Genomic DNA, 15,198 nt, shown 5'->3' with positions numbered 1-15,198 from the left:
CAGAGTTTCAAAAGCCTCTAAATTGTTGTATTCATAACTGATTTTTGAAATTACCAGTAACAATACATTTGTGACTATGTTCATGTTTTTCTCCAAATTGTCAAAATTTATTTACATTTGTTGCAAATTCTGTAGGCCCATGAAGTTCATACTCTCTCAAATTGGCAACTTATTGTCACTTTCTTTTTGATTGATTTGTTAAGATGTAGATGTTTGAAATATAACTGTAATCAGCTAATCTCTCTCAGGTATCCAGATAGTAAAATTTGAAGTTGCCAATTTGAAAACGAAAAGATGGTCATATCTTTGGCAGGACTTTGATGAGTCAATAGTATGTAATTCTCAACTCCCCAGCACAATATATTGCCTGTACACTGTACATGCTTTACAAAAGTTTTAGTTGAATTTTTTGAATCAACACACAGGTATGTACTGTACATTTGTACTGTACACTGTACTCAACTTTTGCTATTCAACACACACCTCTAGTATCTTTGTTATGACTGGAGCAAATTTAATTAGAGTTTTAGACCTCTGTAGGAACTGGAATTTCTTTCTTCCCCAGATCTACAGACCCTAACACAAGTAGAGTTGCCACCATACCGGTAGTTTGTTGTTTGTTTGGTATACTGTACATTTACAAGTAGTAGGTTAGTATTCAATTGACTGAGTGTAGTGATCATTCAATAGATTACAAGCTATTTCATGACCTTTACTTTCTGTTGGCAGTAATTTTTGCATGCTTAATTGAATACTGCCAAAAATCAACACTGTTTGTGACCGCCCAGCTCAAAACCCACAAAAAGTACAGTAGGTTAAATGAATGTTCTCTAGTTTTAAAATGTGACCGTGCATCACAAAACGAACAAAAAATCGCTCACACTGATTTTGTGTGAGAGCGAAAAATAGGTGAAATAGGTCAACCTAGCCAATCTTGACTTTTTCATATTTTCTGAAAGAGCAAGTCTTCTTCTACATCATATTAAAATTTGGGATCATAAAACGAAAAAGTAATTGGGTTATGAGCAGTTTTTCTGGAACACTTTTTAGTGGAATACCAGTAGTGTGATTAGGTGTTTCTCTCAGAGTCCTCTTTTCATTTCTTACAAACCCTGTCCATGCTCATCACTTTCAACTCCAATAACTTTAGAAGGGATATAGCTACTGCTTTGAAAGTTGGCATTTATCATCAACAGAATGTGTTAATAAGGCATGCACAATTTCAGCTCTGTTAATCCCTTCATTGTTGTTGCTCTGGTGGTTATCATCCTGTTATTTGCTCCATTCATCGCACAGCTAGCGCGGCTTGGTAAAGATTAAATGCTTGAAGAGACCCTGTTCTTCAGAGCCTCTTTTCTCAGTTCACACTTATCCAGGGTGTGTACTTTCTTTCTAATATTTAGATAGGTTTCAATAGGAGAGTCCATCTGGATTGAGTTACATATCATTTTAAAGCTTAGAGTCTGCTCTTTCAGAATCTGACCTTTACTAAAAATCCATGTCTGGCGACTTTTTGTTCATTTTGTGGTGCAGGGTCACAAATGGGTAAGCTCTCAGCTTCAAAAATGATACAGGTAGTGTAATGTGTTCAAAGTGGACCATCCTAATCCATTCAAAAAGTGATTGAAAGATTAAAGGACAAGTTCACCTTCATAGACATGTGGGTTGAGTGAATGCAGCAATATTAGTAGAACACATCAGTGATAGTTTGAGCAAAATCGGACAATCCGTTAAAAAGTTATGAATTTTTTAAGTTTCTGCTCAGTCACGGCTGGATGAAAAGACTACTATAGCTTGTGATGTCACATGAGTACAACGATATAAAGAAAGAATAAGGAAAATTCAACATATTTCCATTTTTCTCGCATAACAAAAGAACACTCGACTTCTCTCTTTCAGAAGGCAGGGGGAATAATATTACCCTTAACATACGTCAGTAGCAAGTCAAAGAAATGTGCACTTTATTAAAAAAGTAAAGTTTTGTGAAATTCTCTTTTTATTTTCCTTGTATAGTTGTACGCATGTGACATCATACACTGTAGTAGTCTTCTCTTCCAGCAGTGACTGCGCAGATACTTAAAATATTTGTAACTTTTGAACGGATTGTCCAATTTTCCTCAAACTTTCACTGATGTGTTCTACTAATATTGCTGCATTCTCTCAATCCTTAATGTATATGAAGGTGGACTTGTCCTTTAAGAGAGTTCAGTTGCAGGAGGGACAGTTTCATAGAAAGGGAAAAAGGAGGATCTAGATTAAAGTCACTCAGGCATGCTGTTCAGAAGTATCAATGAAAATCACGTGGAAGCAGCGTCTGTCAGAAAAGATGTAGTCCAAGAAAACTGCAAATATCATGATTTCGGTTTTGTTCTAAGCCGCCAAATTTTGACAATAGGTAGAAAAGAGATTACTCTCCCTGGTATAAGACAAATTAAAAAAAAATTTAGTCAGTCAACCAAAGTGACTATTTTCTTCCATCTACCCATACCCTGTCCCTTGATGAGTTTGATCTTTTGAATGCTTGAAAGGTAAATCCAAGCTGGAGTTGTTCAAATATGAAACTGAAAGTAAATCACTGAAAGGTAGGCATTTGCTTGCAAGCCCTTCAATTTGTCACATACAGCAACTTTGTAATTTTCTATCTTTGCCATATTTGCATTACATGAAAAAAGCAAACTTGAGGTCAATTTTACAGATCACTAAAGAGTGCAATGTGATGGAAAGATGTTTGTTTGTACTGTAACAGTGTTTTTTAAAATGATGCCTTCTCAACTCCACTTTTGAAGGTGGTGAAAATAAAGGTGAAGAATAATTTTATATATTTGTGACGTAAAATCAGTTTAAATATAAATGTGTTATTAATCACAATACACCAATCTCTCCCCCCCCCCTCCCACACCCTGAAGAAGAAGAAGAAGAAAAAAAAAAAAAAACAACACAAATGGAAAATAATGATCAATCTCCCTTTAAGGTCATCAGTTGCTGCTGGTTTGGCAGCAGTATTTTTATTCTGTTTTGTTTTGTGTCATTCTATTTATACCCATGTGCCCTCCCACACATACTCTGTTTAATATATATCTCGCAAATCATAGGAGAACAAAGCATTGCCTTCAGGTACAAGTACATGTACATTTAAAAACAAACAACAGATCTATGAAATGAACTTTTTGAATGTGTGTACAAGGACACAACCTGTCACAATAACTGTACGCATATCAGTACCCTCATGTGTGTGTGTGTGTGTGTGTGTGTGTGTGACCCCTGACCTACACCTACATACAGGCTGTACATGAGTGATAATGATAGGGTGTGTCCTATTTTAAAAGTGAAATCAGGCATGCAGGCAGGTATTGACATTATGATCCAGAGTAGGTGTACCGTAGCCGTGTAAAATGTGCGAAATGTTATTGTATGGATCCATACAGTCTATTGAGGTAGAGATTCTCTTTGGGTTTATAAAATCCGCTTTACGTTGGCTTTTTGATAGCCAGTAGGGGATTGTCACAGGCATGGTCCATTCATATTTTTTCTTTTAAACCGTGTATGGACTATACAGTATCAAAGGACAGGTAGTAAATCACATTTTTTTGTGAATTTGATCCATGGATTTTTCTTGGGAGAATGTCAAGGAACAGTGGCGGATGGGGGGGGGGGGGGCCTCTGCTCTTTATTTTTTGCTGAAACAGAAATAAAAAGAAAAAAATGGGGGGGGGGGAGGCACATGCACCCCCCTTTAATTTTGTGAGGGCGCCTCCCCTTTACGAAATTCCTGGATCCGCCCCTGAGGAACGTTATACAGCGCATCCATAATGTGTGCTGCTGTCATGTGTGTAAAAAGGTACAAGTTTCAGAGACACACTTGAACCATGATCAGTCACTTTCAGAGGGCAAATAATGATTGTCAAGTGTGTAAATCATGTTACACTCTTGTACATCTATACATTATACGGTATGTGATCACTTGCAGTTCAATGTAAATTGTAGCTAGCCAGCCAGACAATCATTATAAATGCAGAGTTCATGTCCATTGTAAATTATACCTACTACACTCTACAGAGACTTCCAAGCCATGGACTGACACTGATGTGTATGCTCATTAGGTACAAAATGTACATGTCATGTGCATACATACACGTGTACATGTCTATATTACATTTCAGACCTTGCACACCTTTTCTGTCCTAGCAACATCACAATGTCGTAGACATATTTCTTTAAGTTTACAAGATGAATGTCATCATACATACGGTATACAACCTTGTGTATATTGACACATGCTTGTACAATACACAGGTGTACAGCTGTACATATAATGTAAACCATTTTGTACACACACACACACACACCATACACAATGCTGTAAATCATAATTGTGTTTGAGTCCAATTACAATGTGATTATGAATATTTTATGGGATTCATACCAGCCCTCATGCTGCTTTAAATGACCAAAGAATGTGAAAAAGATTGTCAATTAGTGTCTTGGTCATGTGATCTACAATTGGCAATCAGTTTGTTTTTCCCACAATGCTCTCTGGACTGATTTGTGTTTGCCTCTGCCCTTGGCTGTCTGGTATAAATGACCAGTGCAGGTGCAATATAACAATATATTTGATAGCAGAGAACCACAAGTCATGGTCAGCAAAACTGGTCAGACACAGCCTGTATTAAGGTTTTATTTAAACTTCATATTATAAAGACAATCCAACACTGTTTTGCCCAACCTTGTACATGTGCACCCTGGTGTTATCAACATCAACACCTGTTGTGACAAGAACTTGTGATATATCTCGAGAGATCTTGGCTAGAACAGCTGTATTCTTTTTTAACATATTGGAATTGAATAGTAACAAAAGATGTACATAGAATACTGTAAAACATGATACCGGTATATTTGCGGCATTAATTTTTCGCGAATTGGAGCCGACGGCCTTTTTTTGCGGCATGAAATTTTCGCGAACTGCCACTGGCATTCAATGCATATAGTGTAGATAAGAACTTTCGCATGCATTTTAATTTCGCGAATCTTGGCGCTCGCGAAATTAAAATGCATGCGAACATTCCTCGTTTTACAGTATGTATAGGCCTACATTGTATAACAGGCTTGCTGTCACACAATGCAACATTTTTAACCAACTTCCCTGCAGACGAAGACGAGTGGGAAGTAAAGTATAGGCCTACATGTACGTGTACCCACTGAAAAAAAAATACAAAAGGTCAAGAAGTTTCTGTACTTGCCCTGACAGTGAAATTTGGTGGCATCATTCAAGGTGACACATACAGTGTACGTTGTGGAGCACATTTTGCGCCAAGATGCGCTTTAACTTACTATGTACAATGTGAGTCAATCCTTAGTGTAAACTGATACGTTCATAGTCTGCGGGGAATCTATTTCTGTTCTAAAAAGTCGATTCCGAAGAGTCTCTGGAAACGAAGTGCCTCTGTCATTACTTAATAGACGAAGAGACGCCATGTCACGAGCGCGTCTTGTCGGCAGCTGTGAGTGTCTCCCGGCTCCCCGCAACATTTCTCGCTTGCCATTTGGCCCTTAATGGGGCACAAGATACAATGCGGAGTAGTAGCCTACCCCGTGGCAAAAATTTGACTTGACTGCAACCACCCTTCTGAGTGTGTTACTCTCTGGCTCTAAAGAAAGTGTTTTAAAGTTTGGTGGATGCAAAGTGTCCCCGTGACTTTACTGTGAATTTAATTGCCGTTAAATGTAATGCAAGATGTACGCATCAGAAATGTAGCATCTTACGCTGTTTATGTGGTGATAAATGGAGAACTCTGTGAATGCCATGGAATACATGGTTCCAGAGTAGTGACCTAATCTTGACTTTCAGACTGACTGCACAAAAATAGTCTGAGGATGTTTTTTCCTCGGCCAATTATTGTAAAAGAACTGATGCTGCCTAATATTACATAATCTGTAAGTATTGACCCTAATGTTTTGCCTTGCCAGTCTGAGTCAGATTTTCCCCTTCTTGTCTAGTGTGTTATAACAGCCACTGCCAAAGTAAAGCACATCAAAGAATTTTCGGAGGAAACTACAGCCGTACAATGTACCACTCTTCAAATTCATTAGCAATAAGGCACACATGCCGACACAAATTGTTTTTTATAACTAGAGTGGAGTAGGCTACCTATATTTTTGTGCATTTATCACCTCATTACTGCATTATACAACTGTAATCCCGATAGGTATAGGGGTATGGTGTGTAGGAGTAGGGGGTGGGGGGGGGGGGATCAACTCCTCCAGATCCACCATGTCAAAATGCATTACTAGTGACATACATTTTGTACAATGTAGGGCCTACTGTACACAGAGGATTTGTAAACACTTTAATACTGGTAATGACAGCTCAAGGTAATAATGGTGTACAGTCACTGTAGTGCTGATTCTAGTTGAAATAGCAGTTAATTTACATCATGACATCTGTTTTGAGTATCTGCAAGTGTGTACCAATGTGATATGGCCGCCTATAATACACAGTAGAAAAGAAATTTCCAACACTTTCTAGCTCTTTCTTCTTGCTTCCCTTGTATACTGTTTAATAAATGCACTACTTGAGCGCAGATGATTAAACCAAGGAGATAAAGTAGCTCCTTTATTAAAACCATCACAAATAGTGGTATGTTGTAGTTACACCTGTACATGTGCATGATACACATGAGCCACAGCACAGCTCTCTGACAGTCAAATGTCCTTTTCATGTTCATGCCTGTCTGCTCAGTAGAAGACAATTGCTCGACAGGATGTGACTAAAATGTGTACGAGGTACATGTACATGAGCAAACTGCTTTCACAACAGGATTTGTACTTGCACCGTGGGTGAAAGGTCAGCATGAAATTGGGGTGGATCCGGGCACTGATTTCAGAGCTGGTGTCTCTCAGGAAGCAAAGGAGATATATTCGTATCCTACTGTAAACCAGGTGGTTTTTGTGAAGGGCCCCTATTAAAGTTGTTCATGGTCACTCAGAATGCAACTCAGATAAAAACACAATTTGTAGCTCAGTGTCAATACCATGGCGAAAGATCATTACCCGATGGTGTACAAACTGTATGTGAACCTGTGTAGTTTATAATGCACAAGTTGTTTATTGTAGAGCCCTTGTGTATAAATGTTAATGACTTCATTGTATTCAAAGTTTTTTTATCGGTGTTATGGCCTTCAGCATCACAAAAGAAAGCTAATATACAGGGTTTGCAATACAATACAATGTTGTATTCCAATCTTTAAAGATGAAAATACAGTGTGTACATTGTACTACTTTATTTTTTTTTATTTTTATGCCCGGCCTTTTCATTTTTCCCCCATAATTTGTAGTCATTTCTTTTCTTCACTGTACATGTAATTGTACCAGCCTTGTTCATTTAGGCTGTATCTAATTATCTCTTCTTATTCTTTTTTTTTCCATCAATAATACTTGATATGTATTGAATAATTTCTGGATTTGTATTCTTCCCTTTGGTGCAAAGTGAAACACTGTACTTTACCCTAGCACTGTGACCTGTCTGAAAGATACAATAAAATCGTAAAGTTGACCTGCTTGCTCTGTGATTCTTGCTTTCTCATCTTAAACTTTGTGCAGGTTTGACCAGGTTTCTGCAATTCTGTGTACTACACATATAATGCAGTGCTTTCAGATCACATGTATGAAGCTCATTGACGCTCATGATACAACAGTGTGCATGATTTCTTTTATCATGTCAGAGCAAAAAAGAACTATTGGAACCTCTACTCTTTTCTTTTTTTTTTGTGAGAAAATGTTTACATAATGGTTTCCATGATAGCTTACATACATACACTGACTCGTACAGGCAAAGCTGCTGTTGTCTGTAGCACAGTGAGGAAGTCACTTTTGAATGTAAATGAATGGTACATGTATGTGGAAATCAAGGCAAGAGATCAATAGTGTGAACCTGTCTGAAATGTCAAGTATCCAGAGCATTCTACTTGAATAGGGCTATTGAGTACTCAACCCAGACGGAATACCCATCGTTTTCTACCAGGTCTTTCACACTGCCATAAACCCTCTATGACAGTGTACACTATGTTCTGTACTAGAGTAAAAGTCACGGTGCAAGACGTTCAGCTGTGTAGAAGCCACTTTACAAAAGAAATTGACTGGAGATGAAATGTGATGAAATGAAACAAAGTGAACACTTTAGGAGTTTTTTTTTTTTGACATTGAATATGACAGATAAGGTTCCATATTATCACCTTCCTCATTACTGGCATAATTTCACCAATTATGTTTTGTAATGTCAATATTGTATAATGCACTTGTAAACATCTAATAAAAAAGGAATCATATTTGTTACTATGTGCGTGTTTTGTTGGAGTGGAAACAATAAATGAATAAATGAGTGAATATTATTTATTTCAGTTTCTCTTATTGAACAATGAGAGATGATGTTGTCTTCACCGTGTTGTCTTCAATATTATACCTGCACACAATTCGCTACTAAATATTCTCTCTTTCTTGAAATGGATTAAAAAGAAATATTGATTCTTAAATAGCAAAGAACATGTAGCAGGATATGAAATATCTTTGAAAAGAGGGCATAAGTTTAATTGGAGAGGGTATTGTTTGTGCTGCATGATTAAAGGGATCATACAATTTTGGTTGAGACCTAATATCAGGTTTCTAACATTTTTTGGTGAGACAATGAGAAACCTCTTGAAAAATATGAAAGAGCATGTAACTCTATGAGGAATTCAACGTTTATTTGATGAAAATTGGTTTTGAAATGGCTGAGATATCCAAAAGAGAGCGATTCTAATAACGTGTGGGACCCACACTTTATCGCAATAGCTTTGTTTTACTTTGTTTTTGGATGTTTCAGTCATTCCAAATCCGATTTTCATCAAATACAAGTTTGAATTCCTTTTAAAATGGTATGCTCTGTACTATATCATAAGTGTTTTCTTGGTATCTCGCAAAAAGTTAAAAGCCCAATTCTCATCTCCACCAATACTGTACCATCCCTTTAAACAAAAAACATGATTTTCATGCACAAACTATGTGGAGAGTTGTCAGCTAATGACCACATATGTACGTGTAGATTTCCAGTTTGGTTGCACAACTGATGGCCAGTATTTTGTGGTAATGCATTACCCTTTGAAATCCAGTCATAGGATCTATCAACAGTAGTATGCAAAAATCTGTGAAAATTCTTACTGATGCACAGATACAATTTTTTGTGTTGATTCATGAAGTTTGCCATGTTAGTCAAACTAATGATGAAAGTGACCTTTCACTGTTAGCAGGATCATAATATTCTTTTGGAATAGTACTGACAGGTTTTAGAGAAAGGCTTTTCTTAATCTTTAATAGATATCACCCTTTTCTTCAATTTCTCTTGGCTCCTCAAGGGCGGAGACGGTCGTTGGTGGAGAGGACGATCTCTCCAGCCGCCTCGTCGATGGCTACCCTTACCGCGGCGACGGGACGGGCCGCTCCGAGCCGGTGACCATACGCGGCATCAAGATCCGCTCTGACAGCGATGTCTCAGGTCAGTGGGCCAAGATCTCCCCAGTGAGGAGCTTAGTCAAACATACTCTTTGTGACTTCACAATTTGTTTACATTTCCCCAGCGTCAACTTTACAAATACTTTAATCATTTTTGTTTTGTTTTGTTTTGTTGTGTGTGTGTGTATGTATGTGTGTACAAGTACATATTGACTAGACAGTGTCAAGGGTACAGTTTTAAAGCTTTCTTGGGGTGCTAATATCGTCAAGCTTTTGTGATTGGAAAAATTCTGATATCATTTCAAAATAAAAAAGAGGCTTTGAGTGGTCGAATGAATTTTGATCTTGGTATTGCTCACCCTTCTCATTTCAATATCTGCAAATTTGCCTTTCTGTGTGACGTTTATCATGTCATTTTCTGTTGTGTAGTAAAAAACAAGTACCATGGTAGGCCTATAAAAAATAAAATTTATAAATGAACTTTCTTGGAATAAGCCAATGATAGGCTTTAGGCCCTTGTTATCCATCACATTCGATGTTATCATGTTTTCCCTTCTATATATTTTGCCCTTAGACTTAAATACGTTTTCAGTGATTCTGTCTATGCCAGTTTCTGTATCTCTGCCTGCTTTTATCAAATGTAAAATATACGAACTTGAACTTCAACCTGAACTTGGCCTTGAGGATCAGATCGGTTTGAAGCAAGGTCGTTGTTACTGTGAATTGTCTGTTTCTCATCGCTCGTGGGACGTATGGTAAGGTGCTTTGATGACGTTATGAGTGAGATAACAAGTTTAGATCTAGACTCCAGCCTGTCGGTGTAAATGTTATAAAGTATTCATTCATTTTTTGGTCAGTTTCCTTTTGTTTGCGTTTGTGATACAACGTATATAAATTGTTATTTTTCATTTCTGGTCAGTTTCCTTCTATTTGCATTTGTGATATAAACAATGGACTTTTGAATACACCACACAATAAAGAATAAGAGAGAAAGAGAGGGAGGGGGGGGGGGGGGAAGAGAGAAAATGTTAGGAATTGTAGTTTGGAGAGAACAAATAGATCATACCTCGTTTAGAAAGAGAAAGAGAGAGATCGTGGTCTGATAATGTGAGAGAGAGGGATTAGATTTGTTTTGACAGAAACAAATTGATATACCACAGTGTAAATGGAGTGAAGAAGAGTCAAGGTTGTATACATTGTATACATTGCAACCAGTCAGCTCATATCCGACCTTGGGTTGGTACAGTACAGCTTCCACCATCATGGGGCAGAATCAACGTGGAGCCAAGATTACAATATGGATTCAAGATCAGCTTATTTTTGGTACATATAAAGTACAGTTTGTGACATTGCCAAGGCAAACTAGAAGAGTACAAAGCCCTGACATCTAGGTGTCCATTGTATTTACCTCGTTTGAAATTTCTGTGATTTCACATAAATCTCTAGATAGAGAATTCATAATATTTGCTATTCTCCAATAATGTAGTGTTAGTATTTTCATTATTCATAAAATGGAGTTTTAGTATTTATAGTTTTAAATTACAAAGTAATTTTTATGCATTATAGTCATAGATTCTATGATTATTCTCACGCATTCCCCAGTGAAGTGTGCTTGAATGTTTTGTTTGCAAAAAGTTGTCAAAGGATAGTGTATTCTATTAAATGGTATAAAAATTCTAATCTATTCATACCTCAGAAAGATTTGCCTTGCAACAATGTAAAAAAAACCCAAACAGTTGGCTTGTTTTTCCTTTGCCAGAGAATGACAGATCAAAGGATATTATGTAATTTACAATAAATTTTAGCCACCAGCCTTTCTTCCCATTTTCATCCATTTTTGATAGATTGTGTGTCATCACTCTAATAGCCCATCTACTGTGATTAAACCACTCTCACGGTACAATGTACACTTGTATATAGACCTACAATTTGTATTCACACACAATCATGCAGTGTGTGCACACCAAATACAAATAGTTGCTTTAGACTGTAGAATTCAATGCACTCGAACATTGATAACCAACAATGTACTTTTACATACTTGTAACATGCCTAAGATTGTAACATACTTGTACAGAACACACTGTAATTCTACTGTACATCCAACATGTCCAAAACTTTAACGCAGTAACATTAAGTTTGTGATGCATGGAAAAGGAAGATTTTAATAATAGCGACAACAACAAATTGGAAGCAATGTTTGATGCCATCTTCAGCATGCCTTTGCAAGGTTGTGTTCATACATATTTCATGCCCTTTTTTTCTCTCTCCTTTTTTTTTAAATCCACAAATGGTGCCTTCCTTGTACAAGGTACAGCTGTACAATTTATGGCTACATTTTAACAGGTTAGTAGTTAGGGTATACATATGTAGCTATAGGAGTACATAATAAAGTGCCCTTTAGATTACAGGATCTGTCTGGTTTTTTTTCTCTCACAAGAAAGCATATATTTCTATCCCTCTTTAAATGGGGACAAGGTCCAGTGATTTTATTTCTCTCTCTCCCCCTTCCGTTTTTCTCATGTGATCTGTCCTTCTTTCCCTCTCTTGAAGCCATTTTGGTTTATACATGTACATTGTAGTTTGATAACACTTTGTTTTCAAGATTTGTCAGATAAGTTAAAGTACAATACCTATTCATTTGTATTCATCTGTTACAGTGCTTTACACTTTTGCTTTGAACAGTTGTATCCATGAATAGATTATGCATAAAGTACATACTTGAACATGTACATTGTATGTAACATACATGTATGGAGGGGTAATAGGCGTTTTCACATCAGCCCGATGTTTCGAAATAGCGCGCTATTTTCTGACTTCGGAAATTAGCCCAATCATGAAATAGCGCGCTATTTGATAATGTGAACACAAATTAGCGCGCTAATTGTATCGCTCTGATCGAGAAAATTTCTTGAGTCCAACTCAGGAAATTTCTGAAATAGCGGGATAGTAGCGCGCTATTTGATAATGTGAAAACGACTCGAGAAATTAGCGCGATGCATCCCATCATGCCGAGCGTGTGTGACCCGATCGATCGAGGCAAACTGCACACAAATCATGAGGAATTTTTGAGAGGGCACACACATTACTGATGCTGTTTGCACATATTCAGCTGTCGAATTAGCTCGAAAAAATATGCGGGCTAATTCTCTTCGGGCTGATGTGAATAAGAAATGAAATAGCAGTCTAATTCGCAATCGCGAAAAATATCTCGAGCTTGGATTTTTATCGGGCTGATGTGAAAATGCCTATTGTGGAACGACATATTTGGCTGTGGAATCCGAATACTACCCCAAAGAATCAACCTGAATGATCTTGGTGATGGATTCTCTTGTGTATTGCAAGGAATGTAGAAACACTGGGATAAAGTGTACCATGTTAGAATCAAGAGAGTAAAAAAAAAAAAAAAACAACAACAACAACACAAAATACACACACACACACACACACACCAAAAAAGCAAAAACAAAACAACAACAACCAAACAAAAAAAATGTACACAAAGGAATAGGACAAAGTACATAGATTGCGTAGGTTGTACATAGCATAAATAAAGTTGCAGTACATTCCTTCACGTAGGCCTACAATGTACATTTACAATATGCAGGAATGTTGTTCGAAAGGAATCATTCTTGTTTTGCCTTTTCTGTTTTACAATTGAAAGAGTCTGGTTTTTGCTTGTACTTTCTTGTTTTGGCTGTGCTGTATTCTCACCAAAAAAGAAAGAAAGAAAACAGAAAGCTGACAATGTGTACTTCATGTTGACGTCATAAATGTTCACTACGGTGTACCAAAGTTCTTAAAAGCAGATCTGTAATTTCTTTGAAATTCTGATGGAGACATGCCCTCTTATACTGAAAACTTGCAGCCGCCAAAGTTATGATTGCCAATCAGATGAATCCCAGTCTACTACATTGTAGTGAAATTTGGTGACCTACAACTCGTACATTACCATGTACAATACATGAAGGCCACCCACAATATTGCCAACATGAAACTTTACTGTGTGAGTTTGTGACTCCAGCTTCTAAAAAGGGTTAAATATGGAATGTTTTTCATTCATCCTTCTTTAATAGATTTCATTTCATAGTTTGCATTCTAATATTGCACATCAAATGTGTGTAGGCCTACAGTCTGTTATTAGCATCAGCTGTCAGAATCCAACTTGGTGTGTGTTGCGCATGTATTAAAATGTACAATCTGAGGCTGTACTCTCAGAGAAGAAATGACAGCCCCCCCCCCACCAAAAAACAAAACAAAACAAAACAAAACAACGAAACAAGGTATCCAACAAATACACTCATACCTTGACCTTTATTTAGGCTGATTTGCTTGTCATAAAAGCGTAATGTCAAATTCTGAGATGAAGCTTAACTTTTTGTGCCCTTAATAATCAGCTAAACTATCATTACAGGGCAAAATTGTGAAGGATTCCACTTCAAAAATGTATGCACCCTGTACATGTTATTATCAAGCACTTCATTCCACCACATTCTTATTCATTTGTACTGCCAGGAACGACGTGCAATCACTCCTCTTCTTTCCTTTATGCTAATTCTGTTTTCTCTCCCTTTCGTTTTTGTTTTTCTATTTTAATTCTTCTCAGTGTCTGATATTGGCATCCATGGAAAGAAAGCTAAAAAAAAATAAAAATAAAATGATAAGAAAAATAAAAACCTGCGCATTTCCATACAGGTTGATGAACAGGACTGCATGTATGCCTACCACTTGTATATGTAGCCATGAGGTGGTATTGATGTCTGGTCCTAAACGACCTTTGATACGTACGTACACATTGCTACGTATTTATCAGCTCTTTTATGATTTCACATGAATGCTTTCAGCTGTCACATGACATTTTTACACAAGTCAGACTTCTTTTATCTTTTGTCCTTCTCTGTACAACTGTATGTGCATCTCTCTTGATAACTGCACATTGCCATAGAACTATAGGAAGCGTGCAGTCACGCTGAATAATTTTGATGAGCCAAAACAGCAAACAAGGCCACGGGCAGACTGGTTTCTGATTGAATGCCCGGGCAAGGCAATAAAATGAATGTTGGTCTAGATAATGGGGGCATTAACATATGCTGCCACAGAAAACATTATTATTATTATTTGTTTTTTTGTGCACAGGTCTTCTGATTTTTCATTGGAAGTTGCTTGGTGACCAGCAGTAGGCCTATTTATATATAATAATATATGAGTGGAAAGCAGGACTTAAAAAAACAGAAATGTTCTCTAGAGGGAAGTTTTTTTTAAAGCTTGTCTGTTTTAAGTAGGCTTTTTGCCAGTTTATATGTTTGCTCCCTGACTTTATACAATTGTACCAGTTTTATTCTTGTACATGTACATGTATTTGATCGCGTGACATCCACCCTTGGCACAAGGTATCTCCTGCGTCACTGTGATCTCTATGTTTATATTGCAAGATGCAACAGTTCACACATTCCGAAAAATAAAAAAGGAAAAAAGTTGAAAAATCTCTTGCCTGCAATTTGGATCTTCAGACTGCACATGCCTTGCACGCTGTAGGCCTGTACAATGATGAGTTCATGCTGACCCTGAGCACTAAAGTCTGTGGATCTACAATGTACAGTAAAAGTACGAGTGGTGAGGTACAGTACAATGTATGTGTACATCATGTGATTAGAAAATTCAGTGGTTTCTTTGTGTGCCAGGGCAGCCAAATTATTGTGTCAGTTTGAAGGAAAAGAA

General features: G+C 37.2%; 1 protein-coding gene across 1 annotated transcript in view; it reads left to right on the top strand.

Annotated features, from left to right (window-relative positions):
* Nucleotides 1–15,198, top strand: part of LOC139736337 (oxidation resistance protein 1-like) — a 111,761-nt gene that overhangs the window by 1,622 nt on the left and 94,941 nt on the right. Inside the window, exon 2 of the mRNA XM_071647093.1 lies at nt 9,384–9,523. Within this exon, the coding sequence (XP_071503194.1) occupies nt 9,384–9,523 (140 nt within the window). The remainder of the gene's footprint in view (nt 1–9,383; nt 9,524–15,198) is intronic.

This window comes from Diadema antillarum, unplaced genomic scaffold (genome assembly GCF_040938485.1).
Source record: "Diadema antillarum isolate AM-2024a unplaced genomic scaffold, OU_Dant_1.0 seq00000637_RagTag, whole genome shotgun sequence".
NCBI lineage: Eukaryota > Metazoa > Echinodermata > Echinoidea > Diadematoida > Diadematidae > Diadema > Diadema antillarum.
This window is presented reverse-complemented; position numbering and strand designations above follow the sequence as displayed.